General features: G+C 40.2%; 1 protein-coding gene across 2 annotated transcripts in view; it reads left to right on the top strand.

The window, feature by feature from the left end:
• The first annotated feature begins 13,829 nt into the window (after window positions 1-13,829).
• SHANK2 (SH3 and multiple ankyrin repeat domains 2) overlaps window positions 13,830-18,325 on the top strand; it is a 320,878-nt gene continuing 316,382 nt past the window's right edge. For both annotated transcript variants that reach the window (XM_075755401.1, XM_075755400.1), the window contains exons 1-3: window positions 13,830-14,101; window positions 15,989-16,065; window positions 16,469-16,567. In XM_075755401.1, the coding sequence (XP_075611516.1) occupies window positions 16,542-16,567 (26 nt within the window). In that variant the 5' untranslated portion in view covers window positions 13,830-14,101; window positions 15,989-16,065; window positions 16,469-16,541. The remainder of the gene's footprint in view (window positions 14,102-15,988; window positions 16,066-16,468; window positions 16,568-18,325) is intronic.

Below are 18,325 nucleotides of genomic sequence, written 5' to 3'. Positions count from 1 at the left end.
TAACAGTACATACTTATGTAGTCTGTATTTGGACAGGAATTAAATTTTATTTTTTGCTGTTAGCATGAACTTGCTGCCATAAGTAGTGAATAATCTGAAGCTGCAAAGCATCTGGCATTTCTGAAGACCATTCTCTGCTACCACACAATATAGAAGCATTTGAGCTGTTATGTTTAGACTGCTGAGGAAAAAAGATTAGAGTAGTCGAGCATAGCAAAAAAACCGAGAGATTCACAAATATGAGAATTCATTTCGGTAAGTCTTCAAGCAGCTGTAGACTTCATATTTAGTTCTAAAAAGGTCCATGTGGAGTTCTTTCTGTTCTGAATTTTAAATATATACCCAAATATGGTCTCTCCAGATGAATAACTGTTTCTCCACTTTTTCGAACTGTTTTCCTGATTCTGTTCGCATTTCAACCTTCTGAACAGACTTTCTTTGTTTGCTCTGGCTTTATATAATGGCAGAATTAGATGATAGTAGTCTCTGAAAATCTCAGATAGCTCTTCCCTTGCTAAATTCATTTTCAGCTTATCACTGTATTCTTTGCTGAGCTGGAATCAAATCAGGTTTGCTTACTAAGTCTCTCAAGCAGCATTTGAATCCATCATGAACATATGTGCCAGAGATGCAAGCCGTGGTCCTAGTACTTACCTCAGCGTTTGAGCTCTCAATTTAACATTGGGGGAAAAAAGTGCAGAATTAAGTGTGCGTGTTTGGGGTCTATTAGTATTAAAGACATCTGGGAGTCTCTGAGTATTACTAAACTAATGGACTGCCTGGAGCCCTACAGTGCAAAGTGCCTTTAGCTTTCTATAAATTATAGGAGTGTACTGTTAAAGCAGCAGTTAGTACCTTCATGTAGCGTAATCGGACGGCTTTAGCCAATTTTAACTAAACTAGGTTGTGTAGAGTATTCTATAGTCATGTGAATTCTTCTGGTATTCATATAATGGTAGACATTATATAAATCATCTTTGATTTCAGAAGGTGCTAGTAGTGTAAGCTTCTGTGCAAATAAGAGGGGCTTCCAGATTGATAACGTATTTTTGTGTACATGAAAATAGAGAAGGAACACTTAGGATCCTATGATAACATTGAGATTGTAAGGGTGGTTTGTGTTCAGAAAAGTTAGGGATAAATTAATGAAATGTGTTGGTTTAAATTGTGTTAATTAAAACATGCTAATCCTGTAGTCAAACGCTCCCAAATGCTTCATTTTTGAGTGTTTCAGTATATCCGTTTTCTGTGCCAGTCTCATAAATTTCCAGAGATGGATATTTCTGTGGCTGTGCAGACATCTGTGCAGATAAGCTGGCTGGTCAGCTGGGAGCCAGTTCAGAACCAGAAACTGGGGCCACTCCGGCATTGGAATACTGCTAAGAAGTTATGCAGAAATATTCACTCAAGTTTGCTAATCTGGTTGTATGATTTTTGCTAACTTTGTGTGATTTTGTTGACTTTGCGTGAGTCAGAATACTGGCAGAATAAATGTACGTTTGTCTGAAGAGGAGCTTATAGAAATGCCTTATCTCCTCAGTTGAATTTACTTGAGCTTTGCTCTTATTAACTAATAACTTTGACTTGTCTAGATGTGCACCTAAGCATAGGGAAATGCCCACAAATGAGGTTATCTTCCTATATAGAAGATTCATTAAACATACATATTACCATGAAAAATAAAGGAATGTGAAAATTTTGACATTTTCATTCCACTTGTTAAAATTCATACAAATACCGGAACTTTTCTAATTTTGAAACTTGCCAAATCTGGGGGAAGATTTGACCTGTGTCCTTTCTTTGGGAACGTTTATTCTGCAGCACGCTGGCACAGCGAAGGCTTTCCTCTAGCAGTGGAAGCAGCTGCGGCGCGCTGCGTTTGGGAGGCAGCGTCCCGGCTAATTTGCCGGCAGGGAAAGGAGCAGCACTAAGAAGCTGAAGAGAGAGAACTATAAATACTGCATGGCTGCAGCTATACTGCTCCCTGAACCAAGTTACTATTGCTACATTGCACACTGCAAAAATGTCAGATCTCTTCACTGTTATACAGCACTGAATCACGTGGCAATAACTAACAGTACCGTTCATCTCTCTTTTGGCTTGGAGTGATGCTTTGGCATTTTTTAGATTATTTTGATAAGGAAAATGGCTTATGTGACCGTGCTGTCAGTTGTTTCTCCCCTCCTTCTCCTTTTCAATGGCTTTTGAATTTATTGTTCAACTTCAGCTAAGTTTTTTTTAAAAGAACAGAAATCTCTGAAGGTTTTATGTTCCTACAAACCTGTTAAAAATGGGTGATTAGGTGTGGGAGAGACCCACACTAGAGCTCCCACGGAGGGAAAGGCACGAGGCCATCAGTTGCCTATCGTGTTTGGTGTATCGCCCGATGGATGGACGAGCCTGTGTGCAGCTTTCACCCAGCCACACACGAAAGCAACATTTGGAAGAGAAACCTGTTGCAGTAGGAAGTGCTAGGGATGTGTGACTAACTTGGAATTTCACAGTACAGAGATTTATGTAGGGATGCGTTGGGGGGCTCTGAGGTGAAGAGGAGCTTCTGCTTTACTGATCCTGTGCTTGAGGAGAAGCAGCAGCAGGATCTGGGGGAGACTCAGGAATTTTTGTCCGCATATGGGTGTTAAGAGAATCCTTTTGCAGAAAGATAGGACAGTTGCTCACTTTTCCAGTGATGGTGTCTTTCTCCACCGTGTATCTTCACCCAGCCTCGTTAAGGAGCCAGTAATGGCACCATTTAATTTGTTTTCTATGAATTTGCAATATACAAATACTCTCACTTAAAGAGCTCTTCCTAGCTGTTGGCAAACCACTGTTTTCCACGTTGATTTTCTTATTCTTAGGGTTTGCTCTGAAGAGCACTGTGAAAAATAAGTTAACATCCAAAATACAAAATGGAGTCACGCCGCTGGGTACTTTTGTAAATGGAATTTGGCCTCCAAACAGAACTAACTGCTGGCATTCTCCTCTCTTCCACAATGAAGTGCGAAATTTCCCTGCGATGAATTTCTGTAGCCTTTATTTTTGTGGGGTATTTAGTAGCTGAATGCTTAACATTGATGTTGCTTTTGTTCTTTGTGTTGTTTACCAACAAAGTTCCAAAATATTTGCTTAAGGTTCAGACTATTGCTGCGGATACGCCTTTAGTAAATCATAGCAATATCTATCCAAACCCGACCAAGTTATAAATCTTTCTTAAAATGAACAAAGTTTGGTTTTGGAATACATTGAGCAGATGTGTCAGCATTTCTGAATAATTTTGGAAGGTTTCACCTCTGGTGGGTATTTCTGGTCTCAGGTAATTCTTCCTCCTCTGTCTCTGGATCCATTTAGAAACAAAGCTGGTGCATGTAGAAGAGGGGATTCAAACATGGAAGCAGTTTATCCCGTCTCTCAGAGATGAAGGAACCTTTTAGGTTAGTTAGTTGATTTTCGCTTTGCTTTTAATCTGCTGACTTCTCTCCTTGTATGGATTCTGGGTTTTGTCTTGCGAGAAACAGCTGATGATCTTTCCTTACCTACGTTTCCTGTGACATTCACGGTTGTGGAGATCACATTTATATCTCCTACTCTAAAAATGCAAAACCTACTGGGTTTAATCTCAAATGCAGCTTATTTCTATGTGGTACAAAATACAGTAGTTCTCTGTGTGTGTGTGTGTGTGGGGGGGAATGTCCTTAAATAGCTTTTTTGTTGTTGTTGCTGTAAGACAGTTGTGCAGAATTATGCAGGTGCTGGAGGCAGATTTGTCAGTATTTTCTTCTTACTCAAAACTTTTTGGATAGATTTATTTTTAGTAAAATATGTCAAAGTCTATCTTTATTTAAAATACAGAATGGGCTTAAATACACTGAAAGTCTACTTAAATGTTTGTGTCTACGTGTAGCATTAACTGTTACTTGAATGTGCACAGCGGGAAGGGTCTAATAAAGCACAGAATAAGGAGGGGTGAAGTTGAGGTGAATTCAATTTTTATTTCTATTGGAGTAAATGGTGCGGTGCCAATGATGTTCACAGAGTTATCCTTGAGTAATTCCAGTTTCACTTATGATCATGTTCTGTATTTTTTCTGGAGCTGCATGACTGGTTTACACTTCTCTTGTGTCTTACAGAAAGTGCCTCTTTAGACCTTTTAATGTGGTTAGAAGTAACAGATATAACAGAATCCAGTATTATTTTTTGACGGAGTACTGTACACCAGAGTACATCAAAAAGTAAAAAAGTTTGTCAGACTTGCTTTCTCAATGGAAATCTTTGGATTTTCCCCTCCATTTATATCTGTAAAAGGCAGAAATACATGATAGGCAAGACTTTCTTCAGCATGAGCTTCTGCCCATCAATGAAGGCAATAAATTTTGAATCTAGTGATGCACACTTCAGAGCTTACCAGTTAGTTATAGGCTATCCCTTACTGTGCCAAGAGCTGGGCTGTGATGCTCGGCACATGTCTGCTGATTTGGGGAATCTCTTTGGGGGGCTGGAAACAGCAAACCCTAATTTCTGGATCTTAGGTGGACTTGGAGGAAAAAACAAGCATCTTTCCTGCTTAAATTTGGGTTGTTCAGCAAATCAATGTGCCTGGACACTCAGTGCTTTGGCAAGACTTAAATCAAGGAAGATGTCTGTGGGAAAGAGTGGAGCAGCATCTTTCACCTTCTGTCAGATCTGGCCTGAAATTACATCTTTCTTGATAACCAAAAGAGCCTGTTTTTGCCTTCATGCTGACTTCATGCTGCCAGAAGCACTCTGAAGTGAGTCAAGTTACATCAGGCTCTGCCCTTGCAAAGCTATGCATAATATTTATGTTACAGTATGATGAATATGTTGGAAATTTGCAGTGTAATAAACTTCCTCTCTTTCTTGCAGACTGAAATCCTTGCTCTGAGCATTTCTGCTTTATAGATTTTAATTAGGGTGGCCGTTAGGGCACTGAATTTCTTTCTCCACATGTCAATCTTCTTTACGTCTTTCTATTTTTTACAGGAATCTGAGATGAGAGAGCGTTAGATTCTGATGATCATCTTGACATTGTTGCTTTCTTCTGTATATTGACAGGTAAGCGTGCCAAACTAATTTTGTAGAGAAATGATTTAAGTTACTTGTGTCAAGTGGGCAAACCTATGGTTACAGCCCAGGACTTCAACCGTGTGTCTTGCTGGATTTCAGTAAACAGGTGGTCAAAAATTCTTGAAAAACCTGCTTGATTTCCCCAACAAGGAAAACGTTCCTCATCCTGCTTTACGGTGTTGGGTGGATTACAAGAATGATCTCAGAGCAGAGGAATTTGCAGCTTAACTATAGCCTGTAGTGAAGATGGTTGGCAGATCTTGTTAATTTTTATCCTCATGCGTAACAGCTCTCTTCCTCCTCCTACTGAATATACCAGCGGATAGACTAATGGTATAATACTTCTTGTATTAGACATGTGGAAAAACCTTTTTTTTTTTTTCTGGGAGCAATTTATTAATGACTTCATTGTAAACTTGCAACTGATGTTAGATTTGGATAAAGAATTTCTAGGGTTTTGTACTGTAATGCCCTTGTCATACAGTTAGATGAGAGCTGATGGACTAGGGAGTCAGAGTACAGCCTCTTGTCACACAGCACAAATGTGTTCCTTGTATCTTTTTCTTATCTTTTCTGTATGCTGCATTTTCAGTGTTTTCTATTCAGAAAGGCTTCTAGTCTCTATGTATTTCTTTTTTTCTTTTTTTTTATCTTCTGTGATTCTTGTAAAACATAATTTAAACAGTTTTGGTAGTAGTCTGGAGGTGACTTATAATTTGTACAAAACAGATTCTCAAACTAGAATTATTTTATTGACTTTCAGTCCAATAATTACAAAATAAATAGAAACTTTAAACTCAGAAATCAGAAAACTAGAACAAAAAGGACAGTGATTTAAAACTAGGTTTCCTTTGGTAAAGCTTGATATTTCTGTATGATCTGAAAACTAAAAAACTCATTTTCTGTGTGATAAGAGAAACTGAAGATGCCTTTTCTTGCATAGGCTGCTGCAGGTGTCTGTGTTAATGTACATTATGAACACAGATCAAAGATAGTGAGTCCTGACAGTATCTTTGGATGAGCACTGGAAGGAGAGTGAAAATACAAAAATTATGCTAAATGTGTGAAAGACATTGCCGTAAAGCGTGTGGTGACACAAAGCAGTATAATTTGGAGCAGTAGTCTGTAGAAATGGAAAAAGTAGAGAAACATTAAGAAACTATGTGTACCTCAAAGGCCAGTACAGCAAAAATTTCTAGCTTAGCAGGCATTTAATGATTGACTGTTTGCTTCTGCGATAGTGCCACTATCAAAGATAAATACTTATGCCAATCAGGAGAGAAAGGTAATGGTATAGAAACAGGGGCACAAATTTGGATTTTAAGTATTGTATTTGACGGTGTGTTGAGTTGATGTGAATAGTTATATTTTATTGGCTGAAATGTGCAAGTGAGTTTGCAGTTGTGGTTAGGAGCTTTTCAAGAGTCAAGCTGGTCTTTAGTCTGTGGCATGACCAAAATAATCCATCAGATTCTGTGCTGTCACTTCCTGATAAGAGATGTATATATTTGAATTGGATACAGAAGTGAGAAAGTGTCATTTGTGAAAGGAAATATGTGAAATAATTCTAAGAACAGGAAAATAAACAAGTCACCCAATTTTTAAAGTATTGGCTCAGTGCTACTAAACTGTTTGTGGGAAATAGAAGGACCTCAGCAGTGTATGGCTGAACTAACTTTCAAATAAGTCTGAAGCATAAGGAACAACAGTTACTCATAACTAGCTTTGATAATATATAAACACTGAAATATAGCTTAAAATATAGATGTGATTGTGTAAGGCCTTTGCTTACCTTTTCAGTCTTTTTTTTTAATGTCATTCTTTCCCATTTACATTCCTAGCAGTCACAGTCACTGTGGATGTGAAAAGCAGACATTCATGACTGAGCACGCCGTGCTGTTTCTTAGTGAGAGCCAACAGTGACAGTGATGTTTGATATAGGCTGTAAACGCTCCTCTGCACTTGACGTGCTTTGAGTAGTTAGTGAAATGGAACTTTCATCCGAGTTCTGTGATTTTCTTAAAAATATTATTATAGGTCTTTGTTGCATACATCAGTCCATGTTTTTGAGTCTTTAGGTTGGGGTTGGTTTTTTTGTTTGGGGTTTTTTACATACCTGTATATATGTAACAGACTTTATCACAATGTACAGAATAGTGCAATTATATATATTGGGGTCCCCAGTACAAGAAAGACATGGAGCTGTTGGAGTGAGTCCAGAGGAGGCCACAAAGATGATCAGAGGGCTGGAGCACCTCTCCTAAGAAGACAGGCTGAGAGAGTTGGGGTTGTTCAGCCTGGAGGGGAGAAGGCTCCAGGGAAACCTTATAGCACCTTCCAGTACTTAAAGCTGCTACAGGAAAGCTGAAGAGGGACTTTTTACAAGCACATGGAATGATAGGACAAGGGGTAATGGGTTTAAACTAAAAGAAGGTGGATTTAGATGAGATATTAGGAAGAAATTCTTCCCTGTGAGGGTGCTGAGGCCCTGGCACATGTTGCCCAGAGAAGCTGTGGCTGCTCCTGGCTCCCTGGCAGTGTTCAAGGCCAGGCTGGATGGGGCTTTGGGCAACCTGGGTTAGTGGAGGGTGTCCCTGCCCATGGTGGGCGATTGGAACTAGATGAACTTTTGAGGATCTCTTCCAACCCAAACCATTCTATGATTCTATGATATATATGGTTCTTTTTCATATAGCAGAATGTTATTTTGTATGTAGTCTTTCTGATTCTCTATGATCTAATGAATCTTCCTCAGGCTAGAAGATAGGAGATCCAGTCCCACACCCTGGATGCCTGCGTGGATCTGGGCAGCCAAGTCAGCAGCCTGGGTGCTGCTACGAGAAGAGCTGGTCTGAGCGCCATCCCACCTTGCCTGGTCCTCCTGCTGAGGCAGTGGCTGTGCAGCTCTGGTGCCTTGTATGCCTCCTGTAGGTGCGGGGGGAGCCCTGCATGGTAGGAAATGCAGCAGTCTTGTATATCGATAGTTGCAGGTTTGCAGTGGGAGGGGGCAGCCCCTGGTGACCTGCTTGTTGGGTGGGAAGTCAGGAGGCAACCTGGGTTCTCATACAAAAACCTGAGGAGGAGCTGGTGGCTCCCTGTGACCTAAGGGAGAGGCAGGAGGAATGTCAAAACTATGAAGTAAAAATGAAAGCATATAAGAAAATTGAACTCTGATGTGCTTCCAGAGGCAGAAATGGTCGCTCTCCATGTGTAGCTGAAAAACCACGTGGAGAAGAGGAGTTTAGATTTATTAAGGCCTAGGGAAAGCTTTTGAGATGAGACAAGTGTAAAAAAAAAAAAAAAAAAAAAGACAAATGTCTTTTTAATGCTTCTTTCCTTTAAAAGTGTGAATTAAACAAAATGTATTTCTGGTTTTATATTAATACTGAAAAGGGGGGCTTTTCTCACTCTATCTCTGCCTCCCTCATTCCTGCAGCAGCAAAGCAGAGAGTGGGTTGAGTAAATCTCATTAATGGGTATGTCCTGAAGGATTTGGTTCACATGATGGGCTTAATTATTTCCTTCCCTGCACAGGTGCATTACATGGTAAGCAGAGCTGCCTAGACGTTGCTTTTCTCTTATAATGAGGTGCAGGGATAGGTAGCTCTGACAGCATCAACAGCAGTGTTAGGAAATGAGCTTTGCATAGAAATTGTTTGGATTAGCAATACACGTGGAAGTATTTGAGCAGCAAAACAGAAAGAAGTTAAGCAAAGCGAAAGGTGCATCTCATAGGGTCATGCCAGACCCCAGTTTTATGGTAATCTAGGAGTCCTTTCAAGTATGGTATTCCTGGGCTGCTGCTCTTTGTTCCTAGAGCAATGTGGTCCCATGCGGGTGGTCATCACAAAAGTTTCTGACCGTGAAATCCTGTATCAGCAACTCGATACCGATGGAGCATTTAGTAAGAACTTTTAGTAGATACTTTCTTAATGGCAGAAACTGATAGTAGTACGCCTGGAATTCAAGAGATGCTGTTTTTTATTAGGAGTATTTTATGGCATGATTCAATAAAGATTTTTTTTTTTTAAAAGTGCTTTTATATTCAATTTGCATATCTTGATTAGGCTGTGATAATTTCCATGGCTGGAATCTCCAAAGTATGGCATCATAAAATTATAAATGGTAATGAATTCACTTAATCAGGTCTTACAGGAGTACAATCAACATGAAATCTAGTCAATTAGAAATAAATCCGTTTAAAGTATTTCTGGTTCTCCCAGCAGCCTCATTTGAGGACTTACATTACCTGTGACTGAATCAGAGACTTACAGAAACAGGTAGAAATTACAGTTTGCATAGAAATCACTGTAAGTGTTATAAACAAATCCAGAACTTTTGGTGATGCTGAAATTTACCTGAATCTCTGTTGCAAACTAGAGATTGGACTGTTCATAGATAAAACTATGGATTCAGTCAATAATAATTTTAAATGTGATTTCCCCTTGAAAAGCACAAGAAAGGAATATATTATCGATGGTAGGTTTAACAGCCAGCATGGATTTATATGGTTGAAAAAACTTTACACATGTGAGTATGTTTTGCAGTGTGTGAATATGTGAGACCATATTGATTGCAAAATGTATGTTTGCTTATATGCTAACTTTCAAGAAGCTTTGGGGTTACAGAACGAAGCTGTAGTTCTAGGTTAATCTTTTGGTTTTATCTTAGCCCTTACAGCTCTTTTTAAAGACAGAATACAGATAAAGTGCTGCATGTTGCTGTTGGCCTCAGTAAGACCAAGCTGTCCGTACATCCAGTGTGGTTGCCAGCGTTGTTTCTAAACATAGTCCTGGCCTTGCCCTTCTTCGTAGGGTCAAGTTTTTGTAAATGGTTTGGTCGTGCCTTTGTTACATGCATCAGTACGAGGGAAAAAGGACCTTATGTCTTTTTGTGACCTGGTGGAGGTGATGGAGACAACAGTTATAAGTTGAAACAAGAGAAGTTCAGACTGAGTATGAGGAAAATGTTTTTCCCGTGAGGACAGTCAGGCAGAGATTGCTCAGAGAGGTTATGTAATCTCTACTCTTGGTGGTTTTCAAGACAGACCTGGATAAAGGAATGAGCAGCCCAAGCAGATCTCATCGCTGAACCTGCATTGAGCAGGAGGTTGGACTAAAGATTTCCAGAGACCCTTCCAACACAAATGACTTGGTAATTCTGTGACTCTAAGGCACAAAAAGATTCCACGATGTGTTCATGGAAGCTGATATTTGCCTTGATCTGCATTGAGAGAGGGATACTTCAGAAAAAGGAAGATAGAAGATGCTGAAAAGTCATGCTGCTTTGATGTGGAGAGTTTGTCATTCTTGTCTGGAGATGTTCATGGGATTTCTCTTTGAATGGAGAATGGTTTCAAAATCAAAAGTACTGTAAGCAGTTATCCCAGGGTGATTTAGCATGTTATTTATTTTCAATATTAAATTCCAAACCACACCTGGCATTTAAGTAACGAAAGCTCAAAGAGTTTGTTATGAATCATTCTGTATCTTTAAACATTAGTATTCTTTATATTTTTTTGTTTCCGTGCTTCTGCATAGTAGTCATAAACATGTATCTCATTTTGTTTTCTTCTTGCCTAAGAAGTGATCTTTTATTTCTCGAGCTGTTTCCTGAAGGCAATAATTAAGTGTTGGTAGTCAGTGAGGAAAACTGGTCCTTTTAATCAGTTTTACTGTGTCTTGATTGCTTAAATTTTGGCTAGATATAATTTAGTAAAAATGAGTTACCTATCTTTACAATGAGTTGAATCAAAATCTCAAAGGTCAAGAGAATAATTTATTTCTCAGTTCTACAGAATCACTGTGCTGTCTGGGTCATCTTGGCAGATCACTTAACCTTTCTCAGTCTGCAGATATTTTTCCCCAGTCTGCTGTCACCATCATTGTTCACATACACAATCCTGAAGAATGTCCTTAATTGAGCCATGAACCCAGGCTTGCTTGCGCAGGTTGGAGTATATCTGTTGGAGGGACAACACAGGAAGGGCACAAGCAATTTAGGAGGTTCCTGGAATGCACTGATGATAACTTTGTTCTCCAAGTGATAGAGGAGCCAATGAGGAGAGGTGCCATGCTGAACCGTGTTCTCATCAACAAGGAGGGGCTGGTGGGGAATGTGAAGCTCAAGGGCAGCCTTGGCTGCAGTGGCCATGAAATGGTGGAGTTAAAGACCCTTAGGGCAACAAGGAGGGTGCACAGCAGACTTGCTACCCTGGACTTCAGAAGAGCAGACTTTGGCTTCTTCAGGGATCTGCTTGGTAGAGTACCATGGGACAAAGCCCTGGAGGGAGGAGGGGCCCAAGACAGCTGATAGTATTCGAGGGTCACCCCTCCAAGCTCAGGAGCAATGCATCTCAACAAAGAGGAAGTTGGGCAAAAACACCAGGAGGCCTGCATGGATGAACAAGGTGCTTTTGGACAAACTCAAACTCAAAGGAAGCCTGCAGAGGGTGGAAGCAAGGGCAGGTAGCCTGGGAGGAATACAGCGAAATTGTCTGAGCAGCCAGGGATCAGATTAGGAAAGCTGAAGCCCTGATAGAATTAAATTTGGCCAGGGATGTCAGGGACAACAAGAAAAGCTTCTGTAGGTACATTGGTGATAAATGGAAAACTAGGGAAAATGTGGGCCCTCTCTGGAAGGAAACAGGAGACCTGGTTACCAGGGATATGGAGAAAGCTGAGGTACTCAATGAATTCTTTCCTTCAGTCTTCATCAGCAAGTGCTCTAGCCACACTGCCCAAGTTGCAGAAGGCAAAGGTAGGGACTGGGAGAATGAAGAACCACCCACTGTAGGAGGAGGTCAGGCTCACGACCAGTTTGTTCAGCCTGGAGAAGAGAAGGTTCCAGGCAGACCTTATAGCAGCCTTCCAGTACCTAAAGGGGCCTCCAAGAAAGCTGGAGAGGGACTGTTTACAAGGGCATGGAGTGATAGGACAAGGGGTGGCAGCGTTAAGCTGAAGGAAGGTAGATTTAGATGACATATTAGAAGAAATTCTTCCCTGTGAGGGTGGTGAGGCCCTGGCACAGGTTGCCCAGAGAAGCTGTGGATGCCCCATGTCTGGAAGTATTCAAGGCCAGGTTGGATGGGGCTTTGGGCAACCTGGGCTAGTGGAGGGTGTCCCTGCCCATGGCAGGGAGTTTGGAAATAGGTGGTCTTTAAGGTCCCTTCCAACCCAAACCATTCTATGATTATAAGTTGATTATAAGTATGATTATATGATTATAAGTTAAAGCCCAAGATATGCTTACCTTGGGTTGGAAAATAAGTAGGCAAGATGCAGATAAGATCAGCAGAGTTCCTTTTTCAAAATTTCCTTCTGAAAAAATCAGGTAAGTTTTTCTGCAATTAGGATAAGAGAAGCCCAGAGACCATCTGTCACTGGGAAGCAGGGGTATTTGCTGCAGACATACACAGATGGGTGCAGAGATAGCGAGAACGTGGCATGTGGCTTTGCTTACACCGGAGTTTGGCTAAACCACGGGCTGGTCACCTGCCCTAGTTCTTCCACAGTTTATGCATCCTTTCTGGGTCACCATTTGTTTGTTGTTTCCCTCTTGATTAAGAAAAGAAACTAAGTGTAGAAAGACCAGGTAATTCCTTCTGCCTTTCTTCTCTCCTCTCTACACAAGTTGGTTTAATGGTTCTAACTGAGACCAGGGGTTGTTCTAGCCCAGCTATTCAGCAATTAAGGCAGCAACTGAACTAGACCTTTATTTGCCTACTATATTGCTTCATGTATTGCCAATGTACTTACCGACGCTGGTGAAAAATAGTGGTCACAACTTGACCTGTGTTTGTACAACTGCTCCTCATCTGAGTTTTCTGGACCCTCGGTAATTCAAATGAAACCTGATTACAAATGACGCTGATCAATGAAACTGGTCTCTGCATTGGAAAGCTTGCAAACTGCTCTAGTTAAGCAGTTTTATATAGAGGAAAATGAAACCAAAACTATTTTGTGGACAATTTCTGTATTTTAAAACTTTGTTTGGGCTTTGGAACAAAACGCCCGTATTTTGGTGTCCTCCCTAGAGCACTGCCCTGGAGTGGCGTAACTTGGGAATCTCCAGCTACAGGGCACTGTGGTGGGGGACTGTCCCAGATTTGCAGACCTGGAGAGTCTGAGATCTGTGCCTCCAAATCCCACCTCTCAGACAAAGATAACTCATCATTTTATAAGAAAACTAGAGCATCTATTTGAAGCTTTGCTTTTTAAACTGGCATATTATTTCTTTGATTAAAATAATGCTAACAATGACACTATTTTTGGCAATACAGCAAATAAATTAAAATAATATAGTAGCCGCCAGGATCACATCTGAAGAAAAGTCAGGTTTAACTGTATAGCAAACTCTAAATGCTAAGCCATATGTAAGAAGAAGAGGAAATCTGCTTTATCTACTCTCAGGACCTGATTTAATCTACATAACAAGACAACAACAATGCTCCTCTGTTAACATTTAATTATGTTTGTATTTGAATTATCACAACAATGTTTTCTTTATGGATAAAGAGGAAAAAGGTTGATAAGCATAAAATGCAAATTAACAAGGAACTAAGCTGCTTTGTCCACCAGGGAGATGAACCTGAGCTAAATATGTTCAACAAGCTTTGAAATTTTTTCAAATTCCTGTTGTAAATCTTTTTAAATTCTCTTATGTCCTTTCCTTCCAACATATGATAATCTTTTTGATATTTACGTAGTCAAGTGCAAGCAGAGGCTGGAAACAGAAAGACTGGGAAGATAAAATTGCTTGGCCTACATGCTTCTATTCTGTAAGGAAAAATTCTGGGGAAACAAAAATGACCATTATATCCATCTTTTATAAATAGATAATGACTTTTTAAAATTGAAGTGGTGTAATACTTCCACATGACTTAGTGAACAATTCATAGCTAGTTGCTCACATTGTATCATTCTCATTTTGGATAGGGGGATTTTTTTTTTTTTTTTGCATTGCTGAAGTTTGCGACTTTGAAATCTCCAGTTACTGTATGCAAGTATACTTAATGACAGTAAGTATTTGTAAGTTGTGCTTTGGACTGGGGACAGAGTCAGTGTAACAGTTGAATCCATAGCATATTTTCCTGATTTGATAACTGAAGAGCTGTCATATTATGAAGAAATGAGTTGCTGGATGCAGAACTGGATAAAGTTTTCAGTGCTTCACGTTGGCTTTTCGTAGCTTACCCTGGCTGTTGTTTTGCTCAAGAATACGACATGCAGGGGTCAAGTCTGGTGGCAGCTATTCCTGAAGTAATCCTGTTGTCTGCAATGGGATTGCATATATGATTGATTCCCCATGCAAGACATGAAATTGCTTAAAAAGAATCTCAGAAGGTTACTCTTCATATATTTTTTGCTCCAAGCAAGATCAACAATATAAAGATTATATAACAGGTCCAACCCTACCTGCCTAGAACGGGGTATTTATTTGAATTTATGAATCCAAGAAGACACATCTCAGATTTGGGATGCTGGTGAACTTTGGTATCTGGGATGATATGCTTGGTGCATTATCTTAAATCCAGTCTCTTATTTAATACTTCAAAGTGCATTAGGATTTGTCCTAGGTAAACTGTAGGATCCATTGCAAGCAGTATTTGAAGAATGAGTTTCAGTTATGAGTACTGTTTGTTAGTCTATGTATTGGACAACAGAAGTTCTAGTAAATGTACAAAACTAGAGGCCATATTAAAAACAACTACAGAAATGAACCGAGCCTAGAAGCTACCTGCCCTGAGGCTTGCGGGGCTGGCCATAATTCCTTGTCTGGAAGAATGACCTTTACTTAAAGGTCAGACAGAATTGCAATGGAAACCTTGCAGGTGCTTAAAAGAAGGCACTTAAGATATTATATTGCCAGTGGGAGTTGGCCTTTACTGTAAACTTCACTGTGGTTAACATTTATAAATACTTGCTATGTTGCCCCTACTAATATGTTTGAAACTTCCTTTTTTTTTTTTTTTTTTAAATATTGTTAACCATTTTAACCATCCTGACTGTGCTGCCCTGTGCTAAATCTTTACACCTGCTTCCTCTTTCTTCTAGCAGGTTCTGTTTTCTCATGTTAAAGTCCTACTTCAAACGTTTTTCTGTTTTCTCACGTTGAACCTCTACTTCAAATGTCTTTAAGCCTTTTTTACATCTGCTTCTCTGCCTGTCTTCCAGCCTTTCTCATTCAGTACAATAAGTTTCTTGTCTCCTGTATTCTTTGTCTCTATCCTTCCCCAAAATCTCTCTTTGCATCTGCCTGATTGAACTTCAGCCTTTCTGTGAAGATACTGTGACTGGCTGAATAGGTTGCAAGGAAAATAAATGCTAAGTAGAACAGACAGAGGACAAAGGAGAATTTTAGCATCTGAAGCTACTTGGAAACAGGAGAAACTTTTAGAAAACTACCCTGTATTTGCAGAAATAGGTTGCATGTGTGGAGTTTGTATGTGCACAGGGGCACTAATGGTGAAGTACATCTGTTTAAAAAAAATTTAAAAAATTACATTCTTACAGCCTGATCTTAAGACCCACTTTAATCATATGATGTTGGTATTTAAGACTCTAAATACCAGAAGTTAATGGGGCTTAGCCTCTTCTTGGCAAGTCTGTGCTGTGCAAATATACATGAACAAGGGAAAACAAACTGCCTCAGAAATAAGGAGCAGGTTCAACAATTACTTCACTTAATTTTCTTCTTTTTTTTCATTATAAAAAGGAGGGGGGAGGGAGGGAAGTGTAACTCTTGAGCCCTTTTGCAAAACCATTTGTCACCTGTGCAGATCACCTAGCAAAGAAATCAAGGACTGCATAAATCTGCCCTTAAACAGGGCAGTAAGAATCTTCTGGTGGTGCTGGTGAGAACAAATGCATTGACTTTCAATATTGATTTCAAATCAGTATTTAAGTTTTGAAGTAAGAGGTGCCATGCTGAGAAACAACAGCTTCAGAGAAAAGTAAAGGAGGAATTTTACTTGGCATTCCGGTACGTTAATACTTATGCCTCAGCACACGCCTTCTAAAATATTTATTTGGGTGTTTCAGTTATTTAACAGAGAGATCAAAAATGCATTACCAGACAGTGTAACCAAAGTGAATTTAAGTAAAGGACTGGTGTATAGGGAATAAAACCATAATTATGGGGGTTGTGAACAGCAAAATATTGCATGATTAAATTTGTTTAGATAATTACCACAGAGAGGAATTTTTTTTTTGAATAAATGGCAAGTGATTTGATTTTCTAGCATTTTCATCCACAGAGTGGAAGTGCTTTAGAGAAGACTCAAGAATCAGTTGCCGCGTTTAACAGAAGCAGATCAAGGAAACTGCAGGATAACAGATTAACTTTCTTAGAGCCTTGATACATGTCATCGTTCTTTATTTATCAGTCACCAAAACTACATCTATACTTCTAAATAAAATTGGACCAGGAGGCGTTCCCTGACCCTGAGGCCATGTGGCATGGAGCAGACCTTGCTGATCCTTGGGTATCTTCTGAGCTCCTGAGCCCCAAGAAAGTATTCTTTGTGATTTTTGCCTTGTGAAATCAGTGTCTGCAGTAGCACATGGGCTGCGTTGCAGTGCATCAGGGAAACATTTCAGTAGTGTGAAAGCCTGCAGAGATCGGAGAGTGCTGGGCTTGGTAGCACTTCGTCTGCGTGTCCTGTATGCCAGGGCCATTGCCTGGCACTGATCAAGGGAGCACCCTTGGGAGCACGCTAAGGGAGCAGTGCTTCCTTTTGCTGCCTGACTGCTCTTTTTCCTAGCAGGATAAAGATAGCCTTGGAGACTGTGCTGGCCTTTTTGCAGAAGGTCCCCAGGACTGGAGCCTGACCAGCGCAGGTTCATGTGGTGTCCCATCAATGCCAAAGCTGCCTTCTTGTCTGGTGGGCCTGGGAGAACGGGGGGAGCTCCAAGTGCCTCGTTTCCCCTGAGATTTTGCTATGGGCTAGGGTAGCACTCTTTGTGCATGATCTGTTTTTCCTTTCTGCAGGTGTATTCTTGTAGGTTTTGCATTTGGCCGGATGAATTTTGTATTAGTGGGTTTCAGTAAGCTGTCCTGTTCAGAGCTATGGTATTTTGGTACTGATAATCAAGAGATTTTCATCGGAGTTAATCAGATGGCCGTGTTTATGTAGTTCTTTCCTGTCACTTAGTCGGTGGTGTCTCAGATTTACTTTAGGCTGGCAAGCATTAATACTGCTTTTGGAAAAAGTGGTTCTGCCCTTTTCGTGCCTTGGCTGTTTGCTTCTGGCTCTCTGCCATCTTCCTCCTGCTGCTTATGCAAACATTTGCATAGTGATCCAGTTGAGAGACATGATGGATGCTGAAACTAACCTCCCAAAACAAAAAAAAGCTGGTGTTTAACCTGGATCAATGCTTTGTTCTGCTTCACTGTTCGTGTTAGTGCAGAAAAAAAAAGCAATCTAGGGGCAAGAGTGGAGTGGTCAGGGAAGCGAGGGAGGGTGCAATGCCAGTTATTGCCAGCTTTAAAGTAAGAGTGCAAAGTGGAGACTGAATCCATCAAATTACAAACTGCCCATTGGAGTCAGTCTTCAATTCAGATTTTCTTCTATACGACCTTTTCTGCAGAACTGTGGAGAGGTGTGAAATGCGTGACATGTTGGGATTGTACCCCCCCATCTTCAGTTCTGTCTGAAACACATTTTTGTTTTAATATTAATATAATTAGAAAAGACAATGCTTGATCTTCTCCAGCATTCTAATTTAGTAACTTGGTGAGCTGGTTCTTGAGCTGATATATATAATCCCGAATAAAGCTGCAGAATCCAAGCGTTAGGAGCTCTGGCAGGTTTTACTTAGACGGAAATCCCTTTCCTGAATAGTTTTTCTTCAGAGTTAATTATTAAATACCTCTTTCTAGCAGTTGCTGTTATTCTAACAGTAACCTTTTCTCACAGTCTGGTTAATGGCATTACTCAACCTGTAACAATGCCGACTCTGTATCTGAGATATTCCCACAGGTACATTTTTAACTTGTCTGACAATAGCAGCCTAGAGGACTTCTCCCTGCAGGCAACAGGACTGTTATTGTGCAAATGAATGTTTATATAAAAATAGATTGTTCTTATCATGATTAGGAGCCAGTGACCCTTGAATTTGAAACCTTGCTCTGAGATCTAGCCTTGTTGGCCTTGGACAAGACATTTGATGTGTGCTCCTCAGCTGTATTTAGAGAGAAGAACTAATAACTATTGTGATTAGTCTGACCTGGCCACTCGTGT

Source organism: Balearica regulorum, chromosome 5 (genome assembly GCF_011004875.1).
Source record: "Balearica regulorum gibbericeps isolate bBalReg1 chromosome 5, bBalReg1.pri, whole genome shotgun sequence".
NCBI lineage: Eukaryota > Metazoa > Chordata > Aves > Gruiformes > Gruidae > Balearica > Balearica regulorum.
This window is presented reverse-complemented; position numbering and strand designations above follow the sequence as displayed.